This window comes from Psammomys obesus, unplaced genomic scaffold (genome assembly GCF_907164565.1).
Source record: "Psammomys obesus unplaced genomic scaffold, mPsaObe1.curated_primary_1811, whole genome shotgun sequence".
NCBI classification, from domain to species: Eukaryota; Metazoa; Chordata; class Mammalia; order Rodentia; family Muridae; genus Psammomys; species Psammomys obesus.
The window spans coordinates 20,175,684-20,200,008 of NW_026596095.1; the positions used below are offsets into that span (position 1 = coordinate 20,175,684).

General features: G+C 43.1%; 1 protein-coding gene and 1 pseudogene across 6 annotated transcripts in view; one reads left to right on the forward strand and one right to left on the reverse strand.

The window, feature by feature from the left end:
- Window positions 1-23,043, reverse strand: part of Npnt (nephronectin) — a 68,487-nt gene extending 45,444 nt beyond the window's left edge. For 4 of the 6 annotated variants that reach the window (XR_008722611.1, XM_055628275.1, XM_055628273.1 and 1 more), the window contains exons 1-3: window positions 22,877-23,043; window positions 20,870-20,970; window positions 5,310-5,360 (exon numbers count right to left, since the gene is read on the reverse strand). Coding sequence is in view for 5 of the 6 variants with exons in the window: in XM_055628275.1 (XP_055484250.1) it covers window positions 5,310-5,360; window positions 20,870-20,970; window positions 22,877-22,947 (223 nt within the window). In the remaining variant the exon portion in view is untranslated. The remainder of the gene's footprint in view (window positions 1-5,309; window positions 5,361-20,869; window positions 20,971-22,876) is intronic. The other 2 variants (XM_055628276.1, XM_055628274.1) reach the window with 1 other exon arrangement.
- Window positions 13,985-14,078, forward strand: LOC129692090 (U6 spliceosomal RNA; annotated as a pseudogene).
- Window positions 23,044-24,325: the final 1,282 nt, after the last annotated feature.

Below are 24,325 nucleotides of genomic sequence, written 5' to 3' on the forward strand. Positions count from 1 at the left end.
ATAATAATAATAATAATAATAATAATAATAATAATAATAATAATAATTCCTTTAAACAGAAGGCAACCTGAAGATCCCGATTGGTCAGGATCCAACCCATAGTTGTGAGCAATCACTGGGTTATGCTCAGTAGATTAAAAGTATGTAACTTGATTTCCTTTTTGAACCGTGAGAGAGTTAATGAAATAGTAAGTCACAAGAGAAGCAGAGTAAAGATATTCATTTTCACAGTAAACTGTCCTTCCTAAAAAAATAATAATCTGTTTATTAAGATCATATCACCAACAACCTGTTGTTTTTTTTAGACATGCTCTCTATAAAACCCTGCCTGGCCTGGAACTTGTTACATAGACCTCTGCCTCTGCCTCCCAAAAGCTGAGAAGTAGCCAGGCCTGGCTCCTTCATAACCTTTGATTCCTATAACAGAGAAAATCCTATCCCTTACACACTTAAAAGTATACTGAACTGGCTGAATAGCATCTGCTGAAGCTGTTACATGGGGAATAACAGTGTCTAAGACAAGGCTCACTTTTAGGGGCAGAAGAAATAATGTTGATCCACAAACCACCACAAAGGCATAAGACAGCATGAACCAGGCTCACAAAAGTGTAATAACAAAGTATAGGGAAGGGACAGAGGTCAGCTGTGACAGTAAGGACAGCATACAAAAGAAAGCGATATTTGAGCTGTGGCTTGAATGAGTTAGGAGGGCACACAACTCAAAAAGCAGTGCTACCCATCCTTCCCAGCAACCATTTGCTTTCATCCAAACACTTCTACAATTAGAACCGAGAGTGACATAAGACAGAGGAGGCTAACCAAAGGGAAAGAGAATCTGTTCCTAGAGCATGGCTTACTTTTCAGCCTTTGATATAAAGAAATGTTGAATCATTAGCTTTATTCAAATATGGGCTGAAGAGTAAACTGGAAGGCATCTTTACACAGAGGGAAAGCTTTTAGAAGACATTTCAGCGAATGTGACATGAGTTTGCCTATGATACATTCTTCTACCTAAAGTTGATCCTCTAGTAGGTATTTCTGGGAATCACCAAGCTCGCTGGAAGGGTCCAGAAGCACCAAGGAAGAGATGAGTCGTCAAGTAGGAGGGGATCCACAATCACCCTGTGCCTGCCTGACCCCACTCTGATATACATCAAACTTTTCCACTTCAAATTCTGAAGAGTGTTCCACACTTAACACATCCCAAACTGGCGTCAACATCCGCACCTTCTCCCGGGTTCTCTAGTTCACCAAGGAACACACCGGAAATGCTTGAGTCCTCCTCTAGCCATCTTCTTCACTCCTCCACAGCAGCCACTTGGTTAAGAATGAGTGTGTGCCAGTCTCCAAGCTAAGTGCTCTGTAAATATGTTCTCATTTGCTCCTTCCTTAAAATTCCTATGAGCCGGGACTCTTATCTGCCTCAGAAAAGATTGTACTCAGAAAAGATCCTCACAAAACTCTGTCCCACGACGGCCTTCCTCCCTTCAAACCATTCTGTTTTAGTGTTTTGCAACATCTTACTATCCTCTTGGTTCCCACCACTACTTAAAAACAAGTCTAACTTTTCACCATGGGCTGTAAAATCTCCAGCTCTGAACCTCAAATAGTTATTCCTTAAATTGCCAAAGAGGAAGTTCCAAAATTAGTTCCAAACCTCAAATGCCTGCACGTGCCAGGCATTTGCCCTGAAGGATGTGAGCACATGCTTCTTCCATCCGGGTTGCTGCTTAACAAACTCTAGCCCCCGGGTTCCCTAAAGTGATGCCAAGTTACTGATTTTCAACACTGTCTGTGAAATCCATGTTTTATGTGAGACACGTGGAATTTCAAAAACAAGCTAAAACACCCTGACCAGAAAGAAACCTTTGTCTTAGGTTTGACTCATTAGCACCAACTGATATGCTCTCAAATAGTATGCAATTTCCTTGATTAAAATCTTTACTTTGGTTCTTTATTACCTTGTGGTCAAGGCTAATCTACTTAATAATCTACTTGATATGACATCAAAGGCTCCCGGAGACATTCCTACTTGTTTCTCTTATCAGACATCCTCCAAGCACTTATCCCACAGCTGAACTGCGATTCTTCCATTTCCTGGAATGTGCTCATTTTCGCTTCTGAGATCTTTGTGCAGTTAGAAACTGTCTTCCAAGAGTGCTCTTCATTTGCCTTATCTGTCACAATTTAGCTGCGCCATCACAACCCATCACTCCTGGTCTATGGCGTTGTCTACTGAGAGGCACACTCACAGTTATCCAACAACAAAATACATCACATTACAATACACCTCTCTCATCCAGTGTTGTCATGATCTGTGGGTCTCAACCACTGATGCTGAGCAGAATGAAAGTCTGGACCTTCATTCCACCGGAAAAACGTCTGCACTGGTGAACTCAAGATCGAGCGTGCACTTCCTCTCAATACATGTGTGTTGAACAGATGAATTAACTGAACACCATGTAGCCTTTGAACTGCTCATGGCTCCCACTCATCAGGGAGTACCCTGAACTCCCTCAACTCTTTTGAAAAGTGTCATTTATTATTATCGGGGAGGGGAGACACACATGTGAGGGTATGAGTGCCATGGTACGCATGTGGAGTCAGTTATTTTCCTGTCTACATTTATAAAGTATTGTTATAAATAAAATGTTGTTGGGCTAAATGTTATTATTTGCCCTATAATTATTGTGGTGGCATTATTTAACCTGCTACCATGATTTAAAAGACACAGACACTTATTAGATTTTATAATTGCCTTATTTACCTTGGGCTGGGCAGATATTCTACCTACACTGTCTCAATAACCTCATCATCCACTTCTCAGCCCCCATCCAATGCCATCTGCCTTAATCATTCTTATCTGGGTTACCTTCCATCCATAATCTTAAAGAGAGTTGCTTATATTCTTCTTCTAGGCTTTTTCACGCCATTATTGAGTCCTTCCTCTGAGCTCACCTGGTTCTTTCTCCATGTTAACTCATCGTGACATCCTTTTCCTCTTCTCTTCCCATCTGTCTCTTTCCTGTGATTCTCCCGAACCCAAAGATGGGGAACCTAAGCCTACCCTATTATGTTCTGCCCAGGTTTTAGGCCTTTTAATCAACCAATCAGGAATAATATCTTAGGCAGGTTAACACAACAAGGATAGGGCAGTAACCAGATCTTGAGGGCCAGTAACTAGTATCAAAATATAAGCATCAGACCAACCCCCAACAATAAAGGTTCTGGGTCACCTGCCAGGTGGTATGAGACATTGAGACATCTTGTCTGTACACTCAACACTTTATCCCTAACTTTTTTTTTATAAAAGGAATAAAGACCAATCATCTTACATGACTGAGTCCCTTGAGACAAAGGTCCAAGCTCTGTTCATTTGTATGCATCCCTGGCTCCTAACTTTAGCTCCCAGTAAAGCATAGTAACTGTCCATGCTAAGGTTCCATAGCTCAACTCTATTTTCTTCTACTTATTTCAAGAGCAAGCACTGTGAGCTAACCAAAACTGTTCCACTGAGGGTTTTCTGCATAGACATTATTCACAACATGGGAAAGAAGTAGTGCCAACCGAAAACAGCACTCCAGTAGAAAAATTTCCTACTCCCAATTAATTCATAGTTGCAAAAGATGGACATGGCAAATGAAAGGCAACTTAAACATGTTCTGCTCTTCATTCTACAATTCAGGGAAACACAGCTCAGAGCTCTGTTTGTGATCTACATGCAGACCGACACATCCATCAAGAACTGTTTAAACACTAGTTGACATGACAATGTAGATAGGGGAAATAGCACAGGCGCCCACCCCTAGATCAAAAGCTGCAAGCAAATAATGACTACTGAGAGAGGGAGAATTGTCTTTTCCCAAAACATATTCATACAAGCAACACTAAATAGACTCATTAGGTTGCATTTATATATTTATTTACATATACATATGTAATAATAATTAAAGAAAAAAGGTGGGGGATAAAAGAGGTTGGAGGAAGGAGAAAAATGTAATTATATATTGTCCTAGAATTGGATCTGGCAGTTTACACCTGTAATCCCAGCATTTGAGAGGGCAAGACAGGAAGATTCAGAATTTGATATCAGCCTGCACTATACAGTGAGTTTGTTTAATGCTGACATGGGAGTACATGGAGATACCTGGTTATGGATGCTGGAGGAAGAGAGAGAGAGAAAGAGAAAGGGGGGAGGGAGAGAGAGACGGAGGAAAAAAGAGAGAAGAAAAGGAAAGGGTAGGGGAAGGGAAAGAAAAGAAAAGGAAAGGGTAAGAGAAGGGGAGGGGAGGGAAAAGGAAGGGAGGGGATGAAAGGAGAGAAGAGGAAAGCAGAAGTGAGGGAAGGGGAGGGGAGGGAGAGGGAAAGGAAGGAGAGGGAGAAGGAGAGGAGAGAGGAGAGAGAGGGAGAGGGAGAGGGGAGAGGGGAGGGGAGGGGAGGGGAGGGAAGGGAAGGAAAAACTGTCCTGTAAGCAAGAAAAAACTGTCCTGTAGGCAGCATTCAGCTATGGGCAGAAATCCACCCCAAAAAAGTTCTATCAATTTTCTCACCAAATGTTCTTATTGAAATCCTACCTTTAAAATGTCTCCAGTGACATGGGATGGGCTTCTTCATCAACCACCTTGTGTCGCCTCCTTAGAACTGACTGCAGATTGTAATTTGGTATTGTCTCACCAATTGCTCACTAAATATGTAAACATCTTGCCAAGTGACCTTACTCCCCGCTCAAATGTTTTAACCAAGGAATACTTTTTCACCAAAGCATCAGGATGATACCTTCATCCTGATGCCGACAATATACAATCAATATACATCTTGTTATTTAATACAGTAAAAATATTTCTTACCTGAACGGTTCCATGGAGAATTAGTAAACATGAAACACAATTCCCACAGGTTAGTGATGGGCCGGTGTTAGTAATTTCACTTGGTAGACTTTTGTTTTTTCTACATTTGCTTCTTTAAATATTAAAATTTTAAACTGTCCTTTAGGTTAGAATGGAGGTCAGTTTATTAGATTTGTAAAACAAGAGGGAGAAATAAAAATCAAAAAGAAAAAGTTTAATAACTCAGTTAAAGTCACCTTAGGATAACTAAAAGGGGGGAAATCCCAAAAGAGCAAAGCAAAACAAAACAAACAAACAACAACAAACCCCCCACATTTCTGTGGAATAGAGTTCCCCCAAATAAGCCACTCAAAACCAAGTAACGTTAAGCTTTGCTCATAGCTTTATAGAGTATCATTTAGATGTTACGGCTTTCAAGACATATATTAGCCAAAATTATGTCAAGAAATATGTTCATCTAACCTTTGAGCTGGCACCTTATCCTTGCTAGTCTCTGCCTTAAGACGTAGAAAGCTGCAAAACAAATGGCCAAAAAAAGAAATTCCAGATCTTTCCTCTGTAAGGAGGCAGGGTATGACCAACTTGTTACATTCCCGGAGACTTACACATATTCAACTTTCAGTGCTTTTCTGAAACAACAAAAAAAAATCTAGGACATGTTTAAAATAGTATTTTAGTCATCATTTTGTTATTTGAAAACACTTTGTAACAAAATATTAAGCAATAATTGAAGTTACACTATTTTTCTATAGTGCAAGTTCTTTTAAAAACATTTTTAAACATTTTTTTTTAGTGTGTGTGGGGTGGGGCGCGCACAGGTGCACTTGTACCACAGTGTAATATGGAGATCAGAAGTCAGCTTGTCAAAGTTGGTTCTCTCCTGCATTCATGTTGGTCCCAGGATTCAAACTCACGTCCTCAGGACCAGCAGCAAGCACCTTTACCCACTGAGCAACACTGACAGCCACCTATATTCCAAATGCTAATGAAATATTTCAGAGCTTTGTGAATACTGTATCTTGCAATATTTAATTTTCAAAACTTTAATTGTTTATTCTTAGAGTCAGTATCTTTTTATTTAAATGAATTTTGGACAAAGCATCTGAAGAAAAATTTAAAACTTTGGCTCAGTCAATACCCAGCTGGTAGTGCTTACATTGATCTGTTCACTTACCTTTTCCTCATATACTGTATGTTCCCTTTTCTCTCCAGCTTTGGGAAAAACATATTAAAGTTTGTTTTCTTCCCTCTCACAGCACTGTCTTCTTGCACGGCTGCTTTGGTTGTCAATAGCAACAAGAATTAACTGCAAAACCTTGGCCATTTCTCTTGGAGATGCATAAACATCCAGTTAAATGAAAGTTAAGGGAAGAAACTCAAAACACTACAAGCAAAGGTCAGTGTTGGACCAGCCTAGAGTGCCAGGGGTGAGAGAAGAGATGGTTTCCTTACTTCTCATTTGGATGAATGCCTTCCCTCTTTAGAACATAATGTAACCACTTTAATATATGATCATTTTGGGATTTGTCTAATTTAATGGAGTCTTTGGGGAGGGGCTAACAGAAGAGAAAAATACAGGTCTGATTTGACTCAATCAAAGGATCATTTAACTGTTCATCCAGAATGATTACAAAGTATTATTAAAGGCAAGCATTACATTTGATTGGCAGATTTTTGTTTTGTTGTTTATATGTGATGTGATGTGTGTGCATGCATGTGAATGTGGGGTATGTATGCCTGTGTGAGCACATGCGGAGGCCGAAAGAGAAGTCTGGGTGTCTTTCTCTATTGCTCTTGGCCTTATTGCCTTGAGATAGAGTCTGTCTATCTATCTATCTATCTATCTATCTATCTATCTATCTATCTATCTATCTATCTATCCCTAGTTTTTCAAGTAGACCAGGCTGGCCTCAAACTCACATTGATCTGCCTGTCTCTGCTTCCCAAGGGCTGGGATTAAAGGCATGCACCATACTGAACTAGAAGCTGGCTAGGCTGGCTGGCCAGCAAGCTACCACCTGGATCTGCCTGTTTCTGCCTCCTAATAATGCTGGAGTGAGAGGAGCACACAGTCACACATGGCTTTTTTTTAATGAGTGCTGTGGATTCAAACTCAGGTCCTCCTGCTTGCACTTACCCACAGAGCTACCTCCCCAACCCTGTTTGCTACATCTTCTTTCACGTTGCTTATGTTTATAATTTGCATTTTGTTTTCATTGCCTCTAATTTAAAAAAAAATCACCGTATCTTATAAGACCCATTTACTTAAATAGAATAATGAAATGCATCAAATATCATCTAAAACCTTGAAAAATAAGTCAAAGCATTAAAAAACATTCTGCATGGCATATTCAGAAGCTGTGTTTATACCCATAATTGTTCATGAGAAAGGAAATGTAGGGAAATATTATTTCTTTAATATATCCATAACCAATTTTGAATATTTTATCTGCAAAAATATTTTAAATTATTTTAAACAAAAGAAAAAGAAGTCATTAAGGGATAGAAGACAACACTATTTCCAAGCTAGCTGTAGGAGTACCACACAGCCCCACAGTTCTGCATAGGCCAGTTCCTTATACTATCTTAAGGTTGGACGGCAGTCTTAATTCACATGAGTTAACCTGGATATATTGATTTGGTAAATTGATTGGCTTCAGGTTGCATACCTCTCAAGGCTTCTAGCTTAAATCTCAGCCAATGTCCCTTATTCTAAAATTCACATTTTAACACCACAGAAAACCTCTTCCTAAGTTAAAGGTATATTAAACATGAAATAGACGGCTTACAGTAAGTTTCTGGGCTCTATGTTCTGCTGATGGATAAGGACATTTTCATAGGCAACCTCCACCACAATTTTTAAAAAGTTGCCAAAAATACATTCCCTGTGTGTTCCTTAGTGTAGTGTGAGAAGCTGCAGAACGGAATTCATTAGGAACACATAATGCAGGAAAGTCTGTCCCACTTTCCTCCTGATGATTTGTTTCTCCACAACTATTGCAAAATAGTTGTGGGAGTTAAGTACAGTCAACATTGCCAGCAATGCCACTGGTTTATAGTTCAGGATCTGAGTAGCCTTTTCTGCTTCAGTTCGCCTGGGACTTCTGCAGACAGTGCTGAGCATCAGACAATGTTAAGGATGAGGAGGAGACGTACTTGTGTGGTAAAGTGTGTGCCCAGCCTGTGTGTGAGCCCTGGGCTTCGTGTCGAGCAGTGGAAAACACTCTTCACAGCCATGCATGGCGGCATGCACTTGCCATACCAGCATTCAAGAGGAAGAAGTAGAAGGATCACATGTCTGAGGGCAGCTTTGACTACGTGCTGGGGACAGTGAGGGGAAGAAGGAAAGAAAAGGAGACGACAGAAGTCAGACGAGGGATAAGAATACAAACCCTTGTGGTAATACCCACTCACACTCACAGTGCCTAGCTTTTTGTTTGCAGTTTGGTTTACTGTAAAGGGTTGTGAGCCACCCAACTGCTGGGCCATTAAAAACCTTTGAAAAGGAAACTATTAATAAAGTACTACAGGCTGGTACAATTACCACATGAGGCAGCCTGGGGCACAGAGCCCCTTAGACATGTGGCCCAACAGGCCAGGTGCCAACTCCTCACCGTGACAGCAGTGAGGGACAAGCATGAGAAGAAAAGCCACAACACTTTACACTAGTTCTAGCTGCCAAGTCCTAAGCATCAGCTACAAAGACTACCAACTCTAGAGAGCTCTCCATATCCCAACCATAAATTTTATAGTTTTCATTGTCAAAAACTTGGCATTAATCTGGGAAAATCTCTTCACAGTCAATTACCCAACTTGGCCCAGTTACACACAAACATGCAGGGTGACAGACAGCAGAACAGAGGCATTTAAGAACCTGGAAGAACCCAGCTTCCATGACTACTAAAGATAGACAATTCAGTAGCTCAGAGACTAGGGCGTTTCGCAAACCTATACGTTGTTTCTTTGTAATTTTATACTTTTCTTTCCTAAAAACCTGTTTTAAACCCCAATTTTAAGCAAAAAAAAAAAAAAAAAAAAAAAAAAAAAAAAAAAAAAAAAAAAAAAAGAAAAGAAAAGAAACTGTATGTTAGAATTTTTAATCCGTAGCCCATGGAGATAGATACTGAGACACAGTGAGTAGTTTAATTCATTCATCAATTTCAAATCCAATCTGAAGAAAACTCTCAAAATACCATAAAATGTAGAAAATGGTGTAATTATCCAATAAAAAAATATTAACTAATGTAAGTAGATATCAAAACAGAAGATATTAGAGAAGTTTGGATTGTGGGTAGTTTTTGAAAGTCTAGAGGCTGGAGGGATGGCTCAGTGATTAGGAGCACGTACTGCCCTTGTGAAGGACATGGTGGGCTCCCAACATCCATAATGAGTTGCCCACAGCCGCCTGTAGGCACAGGGGATCCAGTGTATTTTTTCTAGCCTTTGCAGGCACCTCAGTGTACACTCATGTGTACATGCCTGCCCTGCCTCTCCTCCCCACACATATTATTAAAAATTAAGACAAAAGGGGCTGGAGAGGCAGATCAACAATTAAGAACACCAGCTGTTCTTCTAGAGGGCCCAGGTCTGATTCTCAGCTTCTACATGACAGCTCACAACCTTCTGCTACTTCAGTCCCAGGAGATCTGATGCTATCTTCTGGTCTCCATGGACACCAGCCAATGAACTTGATGTAGACTTACATACATTTAAAACACTCATACTCATACACACACTATATGTAACTAAAATTTATTTTTATTATGTATATATATAAAATAAAAATAATCTTAATTTAAAAAAAAGAAAACCTATAAAAGAACATGAAGTTGGGCAGGTAGGAAAGATTTGAGGAATTGGAGGAGAAAAATCATGATCAAAATATATTGTATAAAAACTTTTTCAATTAAATAAAAAGAAAAAAAAATCTATGGATAGGAACAGTTACTGTCAACCTAGCAACACATCTTTTGCCACTTAGGGAACTCACTGAAATTAAATTTGGCAATTATCATTTATGAAAATAAGATTAAAGGTTGTTGGTTTTGTGACTTGTTTCTGTTCTGTTTTGTTTTGACAGCTCTGGCTGCCCTGGAACTCACTCTGTAGACCGGATGGCCTTGCACTCATGGCAATCTGCCTGCCTCTGCCTCTTGAGTGCTAAGATCAGCAAAGTATACCACCATGACTAGGAAAAAATAACACTGATTTCACAAAGTATATATTAGTCTAGGAATTGCTGAGTGCTTTTTTTTTTCCTTTTGTGTACATCATCGCAAATTTAAACTGTGATGAAATAGCTCCTAACGTTTCAGAGTCCGTGGATAATGTCCATGGAAGGCAATGCTGGCCAGCCACAGGATCTAATCATGCTTTAGCAGGAAAACAGCCAGTTTTGGAGAACTTATGACATTTCTCCACAAAACAGCCAAGGAGATACTGACCAAATTGAGTATTTAGCTCTAAACTTTAACAACAACAACAAAAAAATCATCTATATCAAATGCTTAGTTGCCAGTCTTCATTTCCCGAAGTCTGGCCTCTCCCAATGCTAGCCAAGACCTTTAGTAGAAAAGGATACGTTGGAAAGGGAGGGCTTATGAGGAGCAGAAATATCTATTTGTTGTCAAAAATCATGTACCATGCTCTAGAGCTAAATAATTTTGGCCATATTTTTATCTATCTTCCTCTACTAGAATCACTTTGCTTCAGCAGTTTTATCAGGATAAGTTAAAATCCCTTGTAACAACTATAAAATGATAAGGAATGAACAAACAAAAAAATGTGTGTGGCCATTTACCATATGCCATACTACATCATCGGGGCTGGAATACACTCCCCTATGCTGGCTTTAATAGGAACTTTATTATGACCATAACTGTCTCCTTAACTAAATAATAATAATAGTAATAATAATAATAATTAAGGGAATCAAAAAATCTGAAACAATGCTGTAGTACATTAACATAGAAAATTATATTTGTTATTATTTAACCAAACACTATAACTTATAACATGCAACTTTTTAGTAAGCATAAGTATCTTTCCTTTGTCCTGACATGTTCCTAGGGAAGCACTTTCAACTGATGCAATTAATTTTTTCCCAAGCTAAACTGTCTTGGCTATCTACTATTTCTTGAGGACAGACCTTTCATTAATTCTCATTGAGTAGAAAATGCCAACTCCTTAGTTCTCCAAGGCTGTTCAAAATGAGAATCCACACAGCTTAACTTGCTGCTTCATATCTGGGAAACAGGAACTTTGCTTTTCCTACAGAGACAGGGGCCTTCTGGATTAGTGCCTCTGAGAACACACACCATCTTTTTGTTATTATTTGGACTTTTGTGACATTGGTTTGTTTTCAGAGAGTCAGAGAGAAAGAGAGAAGGAGGGAGAGGTGGAGGGAGGGAAGGAGGAAGAGAAATTCTTATAGAGTGCATGTGTACCAGGATTCCAGGTCCCACTGCCAAGGGAGCTAGGTGAGGCGTCCATGTGAGTTAGCCTTTCCTCACACTGCGGTGAAAGGTAAAGACTTAAGTTTGGAATCCAGACCGTCACATGTTCGGTACTTTCCTCATGCTCTGCCTCTCGTCTATTCAAGCCTAAGTGGCTTACACAGAGCAGCTCCATGAGGTCCCGATAGATTAGGAGATCAAGCTGGATTCATAGGGACCCCTCTGTATACCTATAGAAGGCTTTGAAGAAATGCGCATCGTCAAGAGACCAGCACTGTTGCTGGGTTCAGTGGCCATTAGCCGTGTAATAGTGTAAGAAGGGTAAGTGATGTCCGGATATAATATCTGTGTTTTTCTCTTTACTCCAAACCATAATTTACATGGGGATGACTGGGGTATCATAAGATAATAATAATAATAATAATATCATATGTTGCTATCTAACAGGTACAAATGAATGTGAGGATTTCCTTGCAGATCCTATTTACAGTGGAGCCCACAAATCACCTGCCTATACTCATTCACAATGCTCAGCTTCTGCTCTCTCTCATTTTTTACTTAAACATTTCTTACTTTTAAAAAAGATGAAATATTTGAAAAATCATCATTTTCCAAACAAGATAGGTCATAAACAAATCCAAGGAAGGAGATAAAGTCTATTTATGCTTTAAGGCATCTCCAAAAGGACCAAAAAAGTGGAAAGTGACTGAGTAGAAAATGTCACTTTTTAAAATCAGTCATGATTTATTCTCTTTTCAGTTAAATTTTCATAAAGAAAATGCACAATAAAATTTAAGTTCTCCCCCTCTCTCTCTGCAGGAACAGGATGTCACTGTAGAATTCTCCCATATTTAGTTGTATAGGACAGTGAGGGTGACACACAGACAGTCATTGTAGTAGATCTTTAAAAAAAAACCCATAATATTGAAAGCTACCCTAGTGCATATAAGCAGGAGAGGATTATTGTACATCTGTATGAAAGCAAACTGGAAAGCCATTTAAAAGACTGAGCTAGGTTTACGCGAACCTGTGAGGACTCTTAAACACTTTTCATAAAAGCGTAGCAGAGTTTTAATTTATCCTATTGTTACCTGAAAAGTGAAAGTCTCAAAAAATATTTAGACACTTCTGCAGAGATTAGCAAGAAACAGCGATTGTGTGCTGGAGACTAGACCTTAGGGTGAAGAAAACACAAAGCTAGGAAGTACTTACCATTGCCACAGCTCCAGTGGCTTTCTCCCTCCCTCCCTCCTACCCTCCACTCACCTCGCTCCTCCTTTGCCATGTTTTACTCAAATATGTATTTCTTATTTTTTTTAAACCAAAGATAAGGTATGTAGAATAACTTAACCAGAATAGACAATAGAAAATATAAATCCATATCCCCACAGTTTCATAAACATTTTATAACTGGTTTTGGTCTTATTCTCATAATATGTCCCCAGATAGCATTCTACTCTTGGATTCTGCTCTTCCCCCACAGATCACAAAACCAATAACACAGCACACACCACATATGTACACAGGTACATTGAACTATGGCTAAAGTTGAAAGATAATAAAAGCATTCCTTAAAGAATATGTGAATCTTTCTTACAAGTAAAAAAAGGAAGACAACTCTACATTCATAAAAGGTAGACAACCTAATGGTCACAAGCCAGGGAGAGATTTTGGCAAATGGACAGTTCAGTCCATCCTGCTACCATCGGTCAAATATCGCTGGTCTAAGGAGAAGGTGGAAGGATAATCAGACTAGCCAGAGGCTTCCTTGTTAAACAGTAGGGAGGAAATCATCCTAAACTCAAGCAACAAACAACCAGTCTCTGGATCCTACACCACCAACTGAGAAACCACTCTCAGACTGACCAAAGCCAAGAATATGTATGCTATTTGGACATACATGAACTTGTCTTTCCTAAAAATTAGAAGATGGCAACTCAGTGTTTTTCAACTTCATGTTCGAGGATATTTTAGAAGTAGCATGCAGATCCAGCAGTCTCAGAGGACTGGTTAATTAGAGGACAGGCATACAGTGGAACGCTATGAATCCCTAACAAGGAGGCTTTTCCCATACAGATGATAAAGAATAGCTTTAAGACATCTTTGGGATCTTCCAGGGCAGAAAAAAGGCTCAGAGCAGTTTATCTACTATACTGTGTTTATACAAAGCAGGTAGGTGGCAGGAGAGACAGGGAAGTTACTCAGAGCATGAGAAAGATCTCTGAGAGGTACAGAGGATCATATAATAACTCTTATTTCTCTGAGGATAGTTATCTCAGGAAGTGAATACATTTTCCTTTCTAAATAAATTAAGATTCTTTAAAAAAAAAAAGTTGGGGTACAGAGGTTGTCTCTGACATGAACTCAATGGCCGGCTCTTTGATCACCTCTCCCTGGAGTGTGCAGCCTTGCCAGGCCACAGAGCAAGATAATGCAGCCAGCTTTGATGAGACCTGATAGGCTAGGGTTAGACAGAGGAGGAGGAGGACCTCCCCTATCAGGGGACTAGGGAAAGGGCACAGAGGGAGAAGAAGGAGGGTGGGTGGGACTGGGAGGAGATGAAGGAGGGGGCTGCAGCAGGGACACAGAGTGAATAAATTGTAATAAATATAAAAATAAAATAAAATTTTTAAAAAAGTTAGGGAAAATGAAAAACCTGCATACAGCTGAAGGAAAAGGGCATGGTATCTAGTAGCACAAAAACTGGAATAAGTGAAGATTAGCATGACCCTTGTGCAAGCATGACATTCAAATTTGTGAAGCAGTCCATATTTTTTTGCAATCGATTTTTATAAACTTGCAGAAGTTTTGAATGAGGAAAAGGAAAAAGAGAGGAAAAGGCACAGCCAGCTTTATGTTGCAGAGGAGATGAGTAGTAAGAAGTAGTAAGAAGGGCCAAGTCAACAAACTCTGCTTCCCTCCCCCTCCCTCACCACAGGGAAGGTCCAGTCTCGGGGTTGAATATCATCCTTTATTCACTGCCAGACCCATGGAGTCATTCAACATCGCTGTGCATCATCTCAAAGCAGTCGGTTTGACTTGACCTCCATAGAGCACGCATCTGGCAGATAGAAGAGTGCCAGGTAGAAGTGGTGGGCAGGGATGCACAGGAGAGCATCTGGGGAGAAAGCACACCTGCTGTGTGCAGCTGACCCAGTTTCTGACTCGCTGGCCCCTGTGTGCAGAGCATGTGTCTGCCCAGGGTCCAGCCCTGCCTGTGTTCCTGTGGCAGGGGTCTGAGGACAGATCTGGCCGCTATGGTCTATGATGCTTCTTTTTCACTGGTCTGGCCCTTCAGCTTGTGAAGTACTAAAACTTCTAATCCATAAAGGTCAAGAGCTGCCTGAATTATCTGTAGGAAGGAGTTCAGGAAATTAGTGGCTCTAAATGGTATTATTGCAAAGATCAGTTCTAATCTTGGAAAGAAAGCAAAGAGCAAAGTCATTTCTTTAAAACTTCTTTTAACCTTGAAGAATACGCACACTCTGAAACTACCTGTTTGAAAAGGTCAAGATTCTTCAACACGACTTTGTACTTGGCATCTGCGTTCCAAGGCCACTCGAAGTCACTCAGGGGACACGGTGTCCCTAAATACCCTTTCCGGGGAAGCAGCAGTTGGACTACCTCTGTTAACAAGAACAAACCCAACCTCACTTCCTAAGGATTTGGGGGCTCAGGTTGGTATCATGAGCAATTCTAAAATTATTCATAGCCTTGCTTTTATTCCTACCTTAAAAACACACAGAAGAAGATTCCACCTTCTAACCCTGTAACTGGGAAAGAAAGGTAGTGAACTCAGGGTATGACAATGGGGTATGTTCAGTTCCATTAAGCTGCCCAAAGAGGCCTGCCAGGCAGCACCCTCCCTCCAGATGCCCAGTTATTCCTGGGGTACACATGACTGATAAACAAACTGCTTTATTTATAAGATATAATCTATGCTCAACAAAAGTTGTTTTATCTGTTGGCTACAAATGGAAAGGTGTTTGCTAGGAGTAACGCTGCACTTGGACGCTGGGTGGCATGGGCAGGAAATGAGGAGAAACCCCACACCCTCTGGGCTGTGACGTGTAACTTTCCAAAGATGACTTCAGAACTTTTCATTTCCAGGCTGGCCAGTGCTGCTTGGTGGCAGAGCGCTTACCCAGCATGTGTAAGGCCTGGACCTTTCTCCCCGGGGCCCAAAATAATTTCCTAATTTCTAAATTTCTAATGTACTCATAATTATTTTAAAGAAGGTGTTTAGGACCTAAATTACCAAAGACACGGTTTATGAAACTGTATGAGTGAGTACAGTAAAGCAATGATTTGTATAAGGATCAAAAATTAATAAATCATGTTCTTTTCCCAAGACTTAGTTTCTGAACAAAGACACAAGAAAGTGATCATAACGTTTAAGTATCTCATTTACTGTAATGAAGTTCTGTAGTCTTATCAAATAACCTCTCCCCGGAGACACAGAGACAATTCAGTACTGTGCTGATCAAGACATATATTATCTAACTCCATAACTAGGTAACTACAAATGCTTGCAGAATGATTTGCTACGCCACAGTCCCTTCTTTATTGTCCTTAAAATCTTCACATGGGCATTCTGTGGCTAGGGACATGCCAGGAGGCATGAGCCCAGAACCATCAGCGCTCTGTCTGTGGGTGTAGATGTTCAGTTTTTCCCAACTCTCCAGTGGAAACATAACAAAATACCTGCATTTGCCCTGCACCTGGGGGTAAGGGATACAAAACCATTTTAATCCACAGCCTTTCCTTCAGTTCCTTGATGGCCAGAGAACTCTGATGCTGAAGAACTCTGAGCTGCATTTTGAATTTCCCTGTGCATCTCCAGAAAGTGCTTTCAACAACAACAACAAAAAAAAAAAAAAAAAAAAAAAAAAAAAAAAAAAATACTACTCTCATTAAGTATCCACCCAGCCTGGTCTCCAAGAAAAAACAAAAAATCGTACCAGACACGCTCTGTTCTTCTCATCATGGACATTCTCTGATTGCGTTGACAAGCAACCTACCTTGGAGATATGCTAATGGATAAGCAGGTAGAAAAGTGGGGGCTTGAGTTCAAGGCCCCAACTCGTCCAGTGCTTTTGTTTGTACTGCATGATGAGCCTTTAAAATGAAGCGCAAAAACCCAAGAAACCTCAACTACAAAAGTCTCTACTTTGGCAGGAGGGACGAAAAAGTTCACATAATAAAAATAAAACGTGCCATTGAAACGATGGGGAGGCTGAAGCACAGAAATTTACAAGCAAGAAACAAATATGTTGTGACAATATTTGAGAGCCCAAGGTACTGTGTGCTGTAAATACACAACCACCAATAGGAGAACACAAGGGAAAATTTCATTTGATAATAAAGAGCCCCATTAATATTCAATAAGTTTAAATCCCAAGACAATTAGAAAATCAAATGTGGCATTTTCAATGTGCAAGAGATCTATTTATGAGCCAAGAACACAAAACAAAGAGTCAAAGAATAGAAAGATGCCAAGGATCTAACCCAAAAATGAACTATGAAAACACAACCTGCCTATTTCTGGAAACTGCCATGCTTTTCCAGCAGGGTAGGAATGCTGGGATTGGGCTCTGGGTAGCACAGGCAGGGAAAATGAGGACAGACCCCATGCCCACTGGGCTGTTCCTCTGCTCTGTCCTTCAATAGTCCTGGAGAGAAAGATAGGCAGACCCTGAGTTAAATGTGGCTTTGTAGCTAATGGTGGTAAGCCAGACAGGAGGTCAGACAGTTCCGTGACCCTGCAATATGAGTCTCTCCAAACAAGTCCAGGAAAAGGAGAGCGGGTAGGAGTGAGATGTGGAGTGTTTTGCGCAGACATCTGACTCAGGTGACTGCTGTTGGGTCAAAACATGTCACAAATGGTCAACCCAATGGAGCAGATGCTCACTGCAGGGTCTCTGCATGAAAGGCCATACAATCTAGTAGACAGCGAAATGTGAGCGTCACATGCCCACCCTGATGTGTCTAATGTGTCTCCTAGACAAACTGAAAGGCTCTGCGTAACAGGTGGTTACAGCTGGTATATGCTTTGCTGTGCTTTGTGAAGGGAAATCACAAACTGAGTCAATCAGAAGGGAACTGTGGCACCTTTGACAAGGAAGCTGCATGGAAAAGAACACTCGGATTATTTAAGGGTCACAGAGCCGAAAATCCTTTTCACGTTACTTTAAGAAAAAAAAAAAGTGGTTAAAAGTCACATAGGTAACTGACTGCCACAATTAATTCAAGGCATTATCCTCGAATTGAATGCAAAAGTTTCGGTTTTATGAAGGCATTCGAAACAGTCAGGAGTGTTCAGAGATGCTTCAGTCATCCTACAAGGTGCTTTTTGGTGCAGTTCTATCCTTTGAGCTGACCTCTTGCCCTCACATTCCTCTACCTTAGATCAAAACAAGGACAGCAGATTCTGAGCTGACAGAAGACATTTGGACCATCTAAGATTTGGCAAAAGGAAAACACACAGAAGATTACTGCTATCCCTGAGTTCATCTTTGTAGTCTCACCATCTTAAGTGGTAAGGGCTAAGGCCCTTTTTCAACTTAAACTTCATTTCAACAGAACAGGGGACCCTTTTTAATTAGTTAATTAATTGATTGATTAATTAATTCCCTTTATATCACAATCTGAGCCCCCTCCCTCCTCTCCTCCTGGTTCCTACTCTTCTCTCCCCCCCTCTTCCCCCTATCCCCCTTCTCTGCCCCCCAGAAAAAGGAGTCCTCCCCTTCTGCTAATCTACTCCAGCACATCCAGTTACATCAGGACTGAGCACTCCCTTTTTCACAGTGTTCTGGCAAGGCAGCCCCTCCAAAGGGAAGTGATCCAAAAGCATTCAACCGAGTCCATGTCAACTACAGCTCCTGCTCACCTTTCTAGGGGACCCACATGGAGACCAAGCTGCCCCATGAGTACATATGTATAGGAGGCCTAAGTCCAGTCTTGGGACCATTTTTAAGTTGGCCAGGTGGGCATTTTTCCTGACTGAAGAACACGGAATCTGATAGCACATATATACCCTTCCTGTGCCCTCCAGTGCTGTAGTCATAATGAACGTTGAACATGACCAAGAACAGCAGCTGTAGCATTTGCTCAGGCCAAGAAGAGTGTCCAGGGCTTTACAAATGACAACTCATTTCACTGCTATATGTCGTCAAGGTCTGTAACATTTCAGGTTGATTCTAGAGATGAAGGAAATGAAGCACAGGACCGTGATGAATTACTCAACCAAGGCCACACAGTCAAGAAGGTCAAAAGAAACTTAAAACTAGGCTGTCAAGAACCAGACGCTATGCACGCTCCCCCTCAGACGTGCTGGCTCCCAAACTTTACCACATCTCCGACGAAATGTGATGTGTTGCAAGACAATCTTACACATGTCATGGGACGATTTTAATCTCTGACTTCTATACTGCACTTTCCTCACATGCTCAGGATTAACAAGGGGGAAAAGAGAACTACTGAGCACCACTCCTTTGTGTTCTTTTGGAAACAAAATGAAGGTTTGAAAATGACTGTGTCCCCAATCTGTTAGGAAAAGCATGGGAGAGAGAGAAGTCCAGAAAAATCTCTTGGATGGTTATATTTCATAATTCCACTGTAACTTTAAAAGGCCTCTGTACTTGTTCTGATTTAGATTTGCCAAGCTAGTACATTCTTGGGAAATTTTAATTACTTGCTACATGAAAATAAAACATCTCCTACTGTTGCTCGGGGAATTCCACAGCAGGACCTCTCCAAAGCCTAGGAGTTTTTCCCCTTAGAATTCTTTCAACACACCTGGCGTCAAACCTGCATTCTCCTAATCTCTGCCTGCAGGGCAGGTGCGAAGGTGTGGCCCACTGCTACACAGGGCATTCTGCCAGTGCATGCCTCCTTGGCCTGGGTAGGGCTGGACGACTGTGTGGACCTTAAGGCCCCTCAGTGTTCAATTCCCCAGTTTCCTGAACATTACAGCAGAGGAGGAGGAAAGAACTCCTTCCTGCAAAGAGGCTGGCCATGGTTTCATCTGGGATGGATTTGTTTCGATACTGGGCCAGGAGAGACGTTTCCTCTCCTCCTTGCTTTCTGATAATTCAGCCTGGTGGCTCACCAGGCCTGCGAGCCTCTGCCTGCCAGCACTTCTAACACTCTCATGTGTCTGGCAGAAGGTGCCAGTCCTGTTTTGAGCCATCTTCCACACTGAACTGACTCGCCAGTGAAAGCCGGACAATGTCGCCTGATCCTTCCATGTGCTAGAAACTCCATCTCTCCTTAGCAGGAGGTAACAGCCCAAATGAGCAAGGGGCTAGTGCTTACAAGTAACAGGAAACCAAATACTAGTTCTCTTCACCTGTCTGTCTCCAAGCAGAGACAACATCCTGAATTAGTCAGCCTGTGGCAATCACTTTCCTTACTCAACCAAGTTAAACATCAGCATAGTGCTGATAATAGCTAATGGGGTTCTTCATCTTCTGACTCCTCACTCTGCCAGTGCATCTCCAGGTCAGGCCCCTCCGTTGCCCTCTGGCCTCCTCTTGATCACCCTTCTCTACGGTACCTCATGACTGACAAGGCAGATGTCCCAGCGTGGAGCCCAGCTCCGTGCCCATCATCTTGCCAGATGTTGTGCTCCACAGATGCCCCAGAAAGCTACTTGATTACTTGGGGTGGGATGTGTCTCTTTTTGGAGGGAGAGGGGAAAATCAAGAAGACAGGATACATTTTTGAGATCTAGATCTAATCAAAATCTGTGCTAAATGAATCTAATTTTTGTTTACCACTAGGACTTTCATCATTCAAGTATCTGTTTTGAGCATGAATAAAATAGAAATCGGTGTTCTGATTTGGCACTTACTATATATGACTTTGATCGATTATCAAATTTACAAATGATGTTTTCCAGATGTTTCCTATAACCCTATTGGTTGGCCAATGTAGATGTCAGTACAACTTCTCTTCATAAAAAAATTAAAAAAAAAAAAAGACTTGAAAACAGCAAATATGCCACCCTGCACAACTGCTCTGGTAAAGATTTCACGGGTACTCTTAAGTTCCAAATTTATTTAGTGTAAATATTGTCTAGACTCATTATCTCACCTTCATCGCAGAGCTTGGAGCAAAGGAAGGAATAAGCCTGATGAGAACCCTGGAGTGGAAGGAACTGAGGACAAAAGCTTAATGGAGTAGCACAGGGCTGGAGAGATGGCTCAGTGGCTAAGAGCATTGGCTGCTCTTCCAGAGGTCCTGGGTTCAATTCCCAGCACCCACATGTTGGCTCACAACCATCGAATATCTACAGGTACTGAAGTGGTGCCTAGACATACATGCAAGCAAAACACCCATACATATAAAACAATAAAATTTAAAAAGGGGGGGGGGCTCCCTGTGATCAGCTGGTACTATAACACAGGTGCCTCTGGTTAGAAAGGAACAGAATAAGGATTTGGATTAAATCTGCACAGGCAAGCCCTCCAAAGTGCCAAGTCTAGAACTATGGCAAAAAGATAAATCCCCCTATTCATATACCCCTCCCCTCCTTGAACTGGATCCTCCAGACTTGATACTCACGTTGACACTGTCCCCAGGACTGGCGAGCCCAGCCCCAGCAGCAGTCAATCCTGCCACCATAACGACAGAGGCCAATAGAGGACACTATTTGCCTGGGCCACCTACCAAACAAACAAAGAAACAAAAAATCAAAATAATAAAGACACTTGAGATTTAAAATAAATTTCTCTTTGTTTTATTTAGAAAAAAAAATCACTTAAACCACACCCAGCAATTTTCTACAAACTCCTTAATGTCTGCAGGAATTTGAGGCTAAGACACCTTCTCAGTAATGGTTCTGCCATGATCTAATTTCTAATTGTAAAGTTAGACATGCCCACACCCAGCACACAGGAGTAGGGAGAACAGTGCCAGCTGAAACCAAGAAAGCTCAGGCCACCGTTTACAGGGTGGTTTCTGAAACCTTGAAATAAAACAGATTTCCTAGACTCACAGCTGTTGGGGTTAGGGGTGTGGGCACAGTTTTGACTAATGCACTATAAGCTGAAAAGTGTTGAATAACAGAAGATCTGTCAAAGCAGAAGGAATTTCTGCTTCATGTAAAGGGCAGATAAGGAAATGGGTGAGAAGAGGAGGTTATTCAAAAATGAAATGCAACAAAGCTCTTTTGGAGAGAAAAAAAAAAAAACAAAAAACAAAAAACTGCCCCCCACCACCACTGCCAAATTATAAGAGAAGCATAAAATCAAAAAGTACAGGCCGTTGTGAGCATATCGAGTGTCCTTGTGTTTTTCGGGCTGTCTGCATCAGCAATTCGTATTTTTCACTCCCTAATGTAAAGTATACCCAAAGAGACTGAAAGTTTAAGATGCAGACTTATTGCATAAGATCACATTTATACAAGTGATTGTTATCCTGTTTAGATTCACACCTATCAGACTTCCTTCCTCTCGTACATCTAAATAGGCTGCTTTGGACGCCTTTAAAAAGCTATTATTTTACAAGTGTGTGTGTGTGTGTGTGTGTGTGTGTGTGTGTGTGTGTAAATGTGTGTGCCTCGAAGTAATGCACCACAAACCCAAATGTGGGCAAAGAATTGCTTTCGAAAAAATAAAAGGCCTAGCCTCTGGCTGCTTTCCACTTTTCCTCAAACTCTTTATCCTTTCAATCCCATCTTCGCTTTACCCCTCAGGCCCAAAGTACAAAATAACCCCCAACTTTCTATTTCCTCCAACCAGGTGGTGAACCGGGGAGCTCTGCCTTTTCTTTTCCCAGCTCCGTGGATTCCCCTCCCGTGCCCTCCAGGGACAGGAAAGCCAATCAAGAAAGCCAATCAATCCTGGAATTGATTCGTTCCAAGACTGCAGGTAAAGCAGGTGCGGCATCTCCAAGGCAGCCCTGAGCTAGGCTTTGAGGGGTGGGGACAGGGGTGGGTGGCCAGAGAGAAATGCGTCCAGCCGAGGCCTTCAGCGGGGAGTGAGGGGAGCGACCCTCACGCAGAGCCGGGAATCTGGAGGACCGCGCGCGCCGCGCAGCCTCGGGGGGGGGGGGGGGGGGCGGCGCCGGGGGGACGGGGGGGCCCGGGGGGGGGGGGGGGGGACTCGCTGAATGACAGCGGAGACCCAGCCGGAGGTTGTTGGGACCTGTCAGAGCACGCAGCAGTCAGGTCCGCCAGGTCTGAGCGGTGCCGCGTGGTCGCCCCCACCCACGCCCGACACACCCTCGGAGCGCCCCCTCTCTGTTCTCACGTTGAGCTTCTGTCCCCCCACCACCACCCCAAAACCAAGCGGGGAGCCCCTCGGGTGCCCCCTGTTCCGGAGTGGGCGTCTTCACCGTCACCCTTTGTCCAGTCTCCGGGGTCACCTGCAAGTTTCCCCTCCGGACATGGTCCATCCGCCCAGAGCACTGGCCGCCGGCTGCAGGGACGTCCCGCTCGTCACCTGCGTCCCGCCGCCCGCCCGCGCTCGCCGCCCGCGGGGCACGAGCCTCTCGTTTTCCCAGCCCGGAGCCAGGCTGCGCGACCCGCGGTCCCCACGGAGAGGAGGGGGCTCCCGGGACCCGTCTCACCTCCCGTCGAAGTCGGCGGCCGCCTGCAGGTAGAGCGAGGACGCGAGCACCGCCGCCAGGAGCACAGCCATGCCGCCGGGCCAGGGCGCGCGCGGGGCGCTGGGGGGTGGCGGCGAGCTGGGGGTCCCGGGATCTCCCGGCCGAGCTGCTGGGACGCACAGGGCGCGGCGCGCGGCCGGGCAGGTCTGCGGCGGGGCTGGCGGAGCCCCCTCTGGCTCCCTCCCGGCGAGGGGAGGTGCTGCGGCGGGAGCCGCGCCGCCCGCGGGGAGGGGCGAGGCAGGAGGGACGCGCCGCGCCGCCCGCCGCCCTCCCGGCCCCGCCGCCCTGGTGCCCTGGGCGCGCGCCGGGGCTCGCCCCTCCCGGGGCCCCCGGGGCCGGGCAGGCGAGGGGGCGGGGACGCCGCTCGCGCAGGCAGCAGTTGCCACGGGTGGTGCTTGTCCGGGGGCGGCGAGAAAAGTTGCAAGCACAGCTTGGGAAAGGGCGGGTTGGGTGACCTGCCCGAAAGGGTGAGCCTAACCGCTGGGGGCTGAGGCAGGAGATGTGGGGGGTGAGGGGAGGAGGAGATACACAATCAGCGGGGAACCCCCAGAACGTCCCCCCCCCCCACTGATGGGCTGCAGGGGAGAAGCCAGGTTTTCCGCACCTACAAGGGAGAGGTTCTTGGACTGATTAAAGGAAGGTGGACTCAGATTGCTTCTCCTGCAGAGCTGAAACAGCCCTGCGCCTTTTAACTGCAAAGGGGCTTTGGAGCTCAGATCGGATTTTGAAGAAGAAACAAACGTGGAGACTGTGCCTGTCTCCCGCAGCTCCATCCCGAGAACCTCGTGGGAGGGCAGGTGTTACTGAGGAAGGGGCGTTACCACTTAGGAGGTTTGTGGTGTGTCTGGTCCTGAGGGGACCCCTGCGGGATTGTTTGAAGTAGTTTCTACGCTACTGTTGCAGAGTAAAAAGCATTATACCAAAGGGCTGAAAACACATGATTTTCATAAAATATGCGTTCAAACTTAAATCATTCCTCTCCTCGACCATACCCCCGATGGCTTGCTCTCTTGTCCTCTCTCTCCTCAGCTCATGGTCTCCTGGCCTTCTGGCACCCTCTAGGCATGCCCATGCATTAAGGACATTGACTGTATAGCTCACAGTCTCACTTCCTTGCTCAAAGATCACCTAAAGATGGGAACTAGGAAAGATCATCTTGAGTGAGGTAACCCAGAAGCAGAAAGAAACACATGGTATACACTCACTCATAAGTGGTTATTAGATATGTAATATAGGATAAACATACTAAAATCTATACTAAAGAAGCTAAACAGCAAGGAAGACCCTAGGGAAGATGCTCAATCCTCATTCAGAAGGGCAAATGTGATAGTCATTGGAAGCAGGAGAAGATAGGGAACAGGACAGGAGCCTACCATAGAGGGCCTCTGAAAGACTCCGGTAATGGAGGTA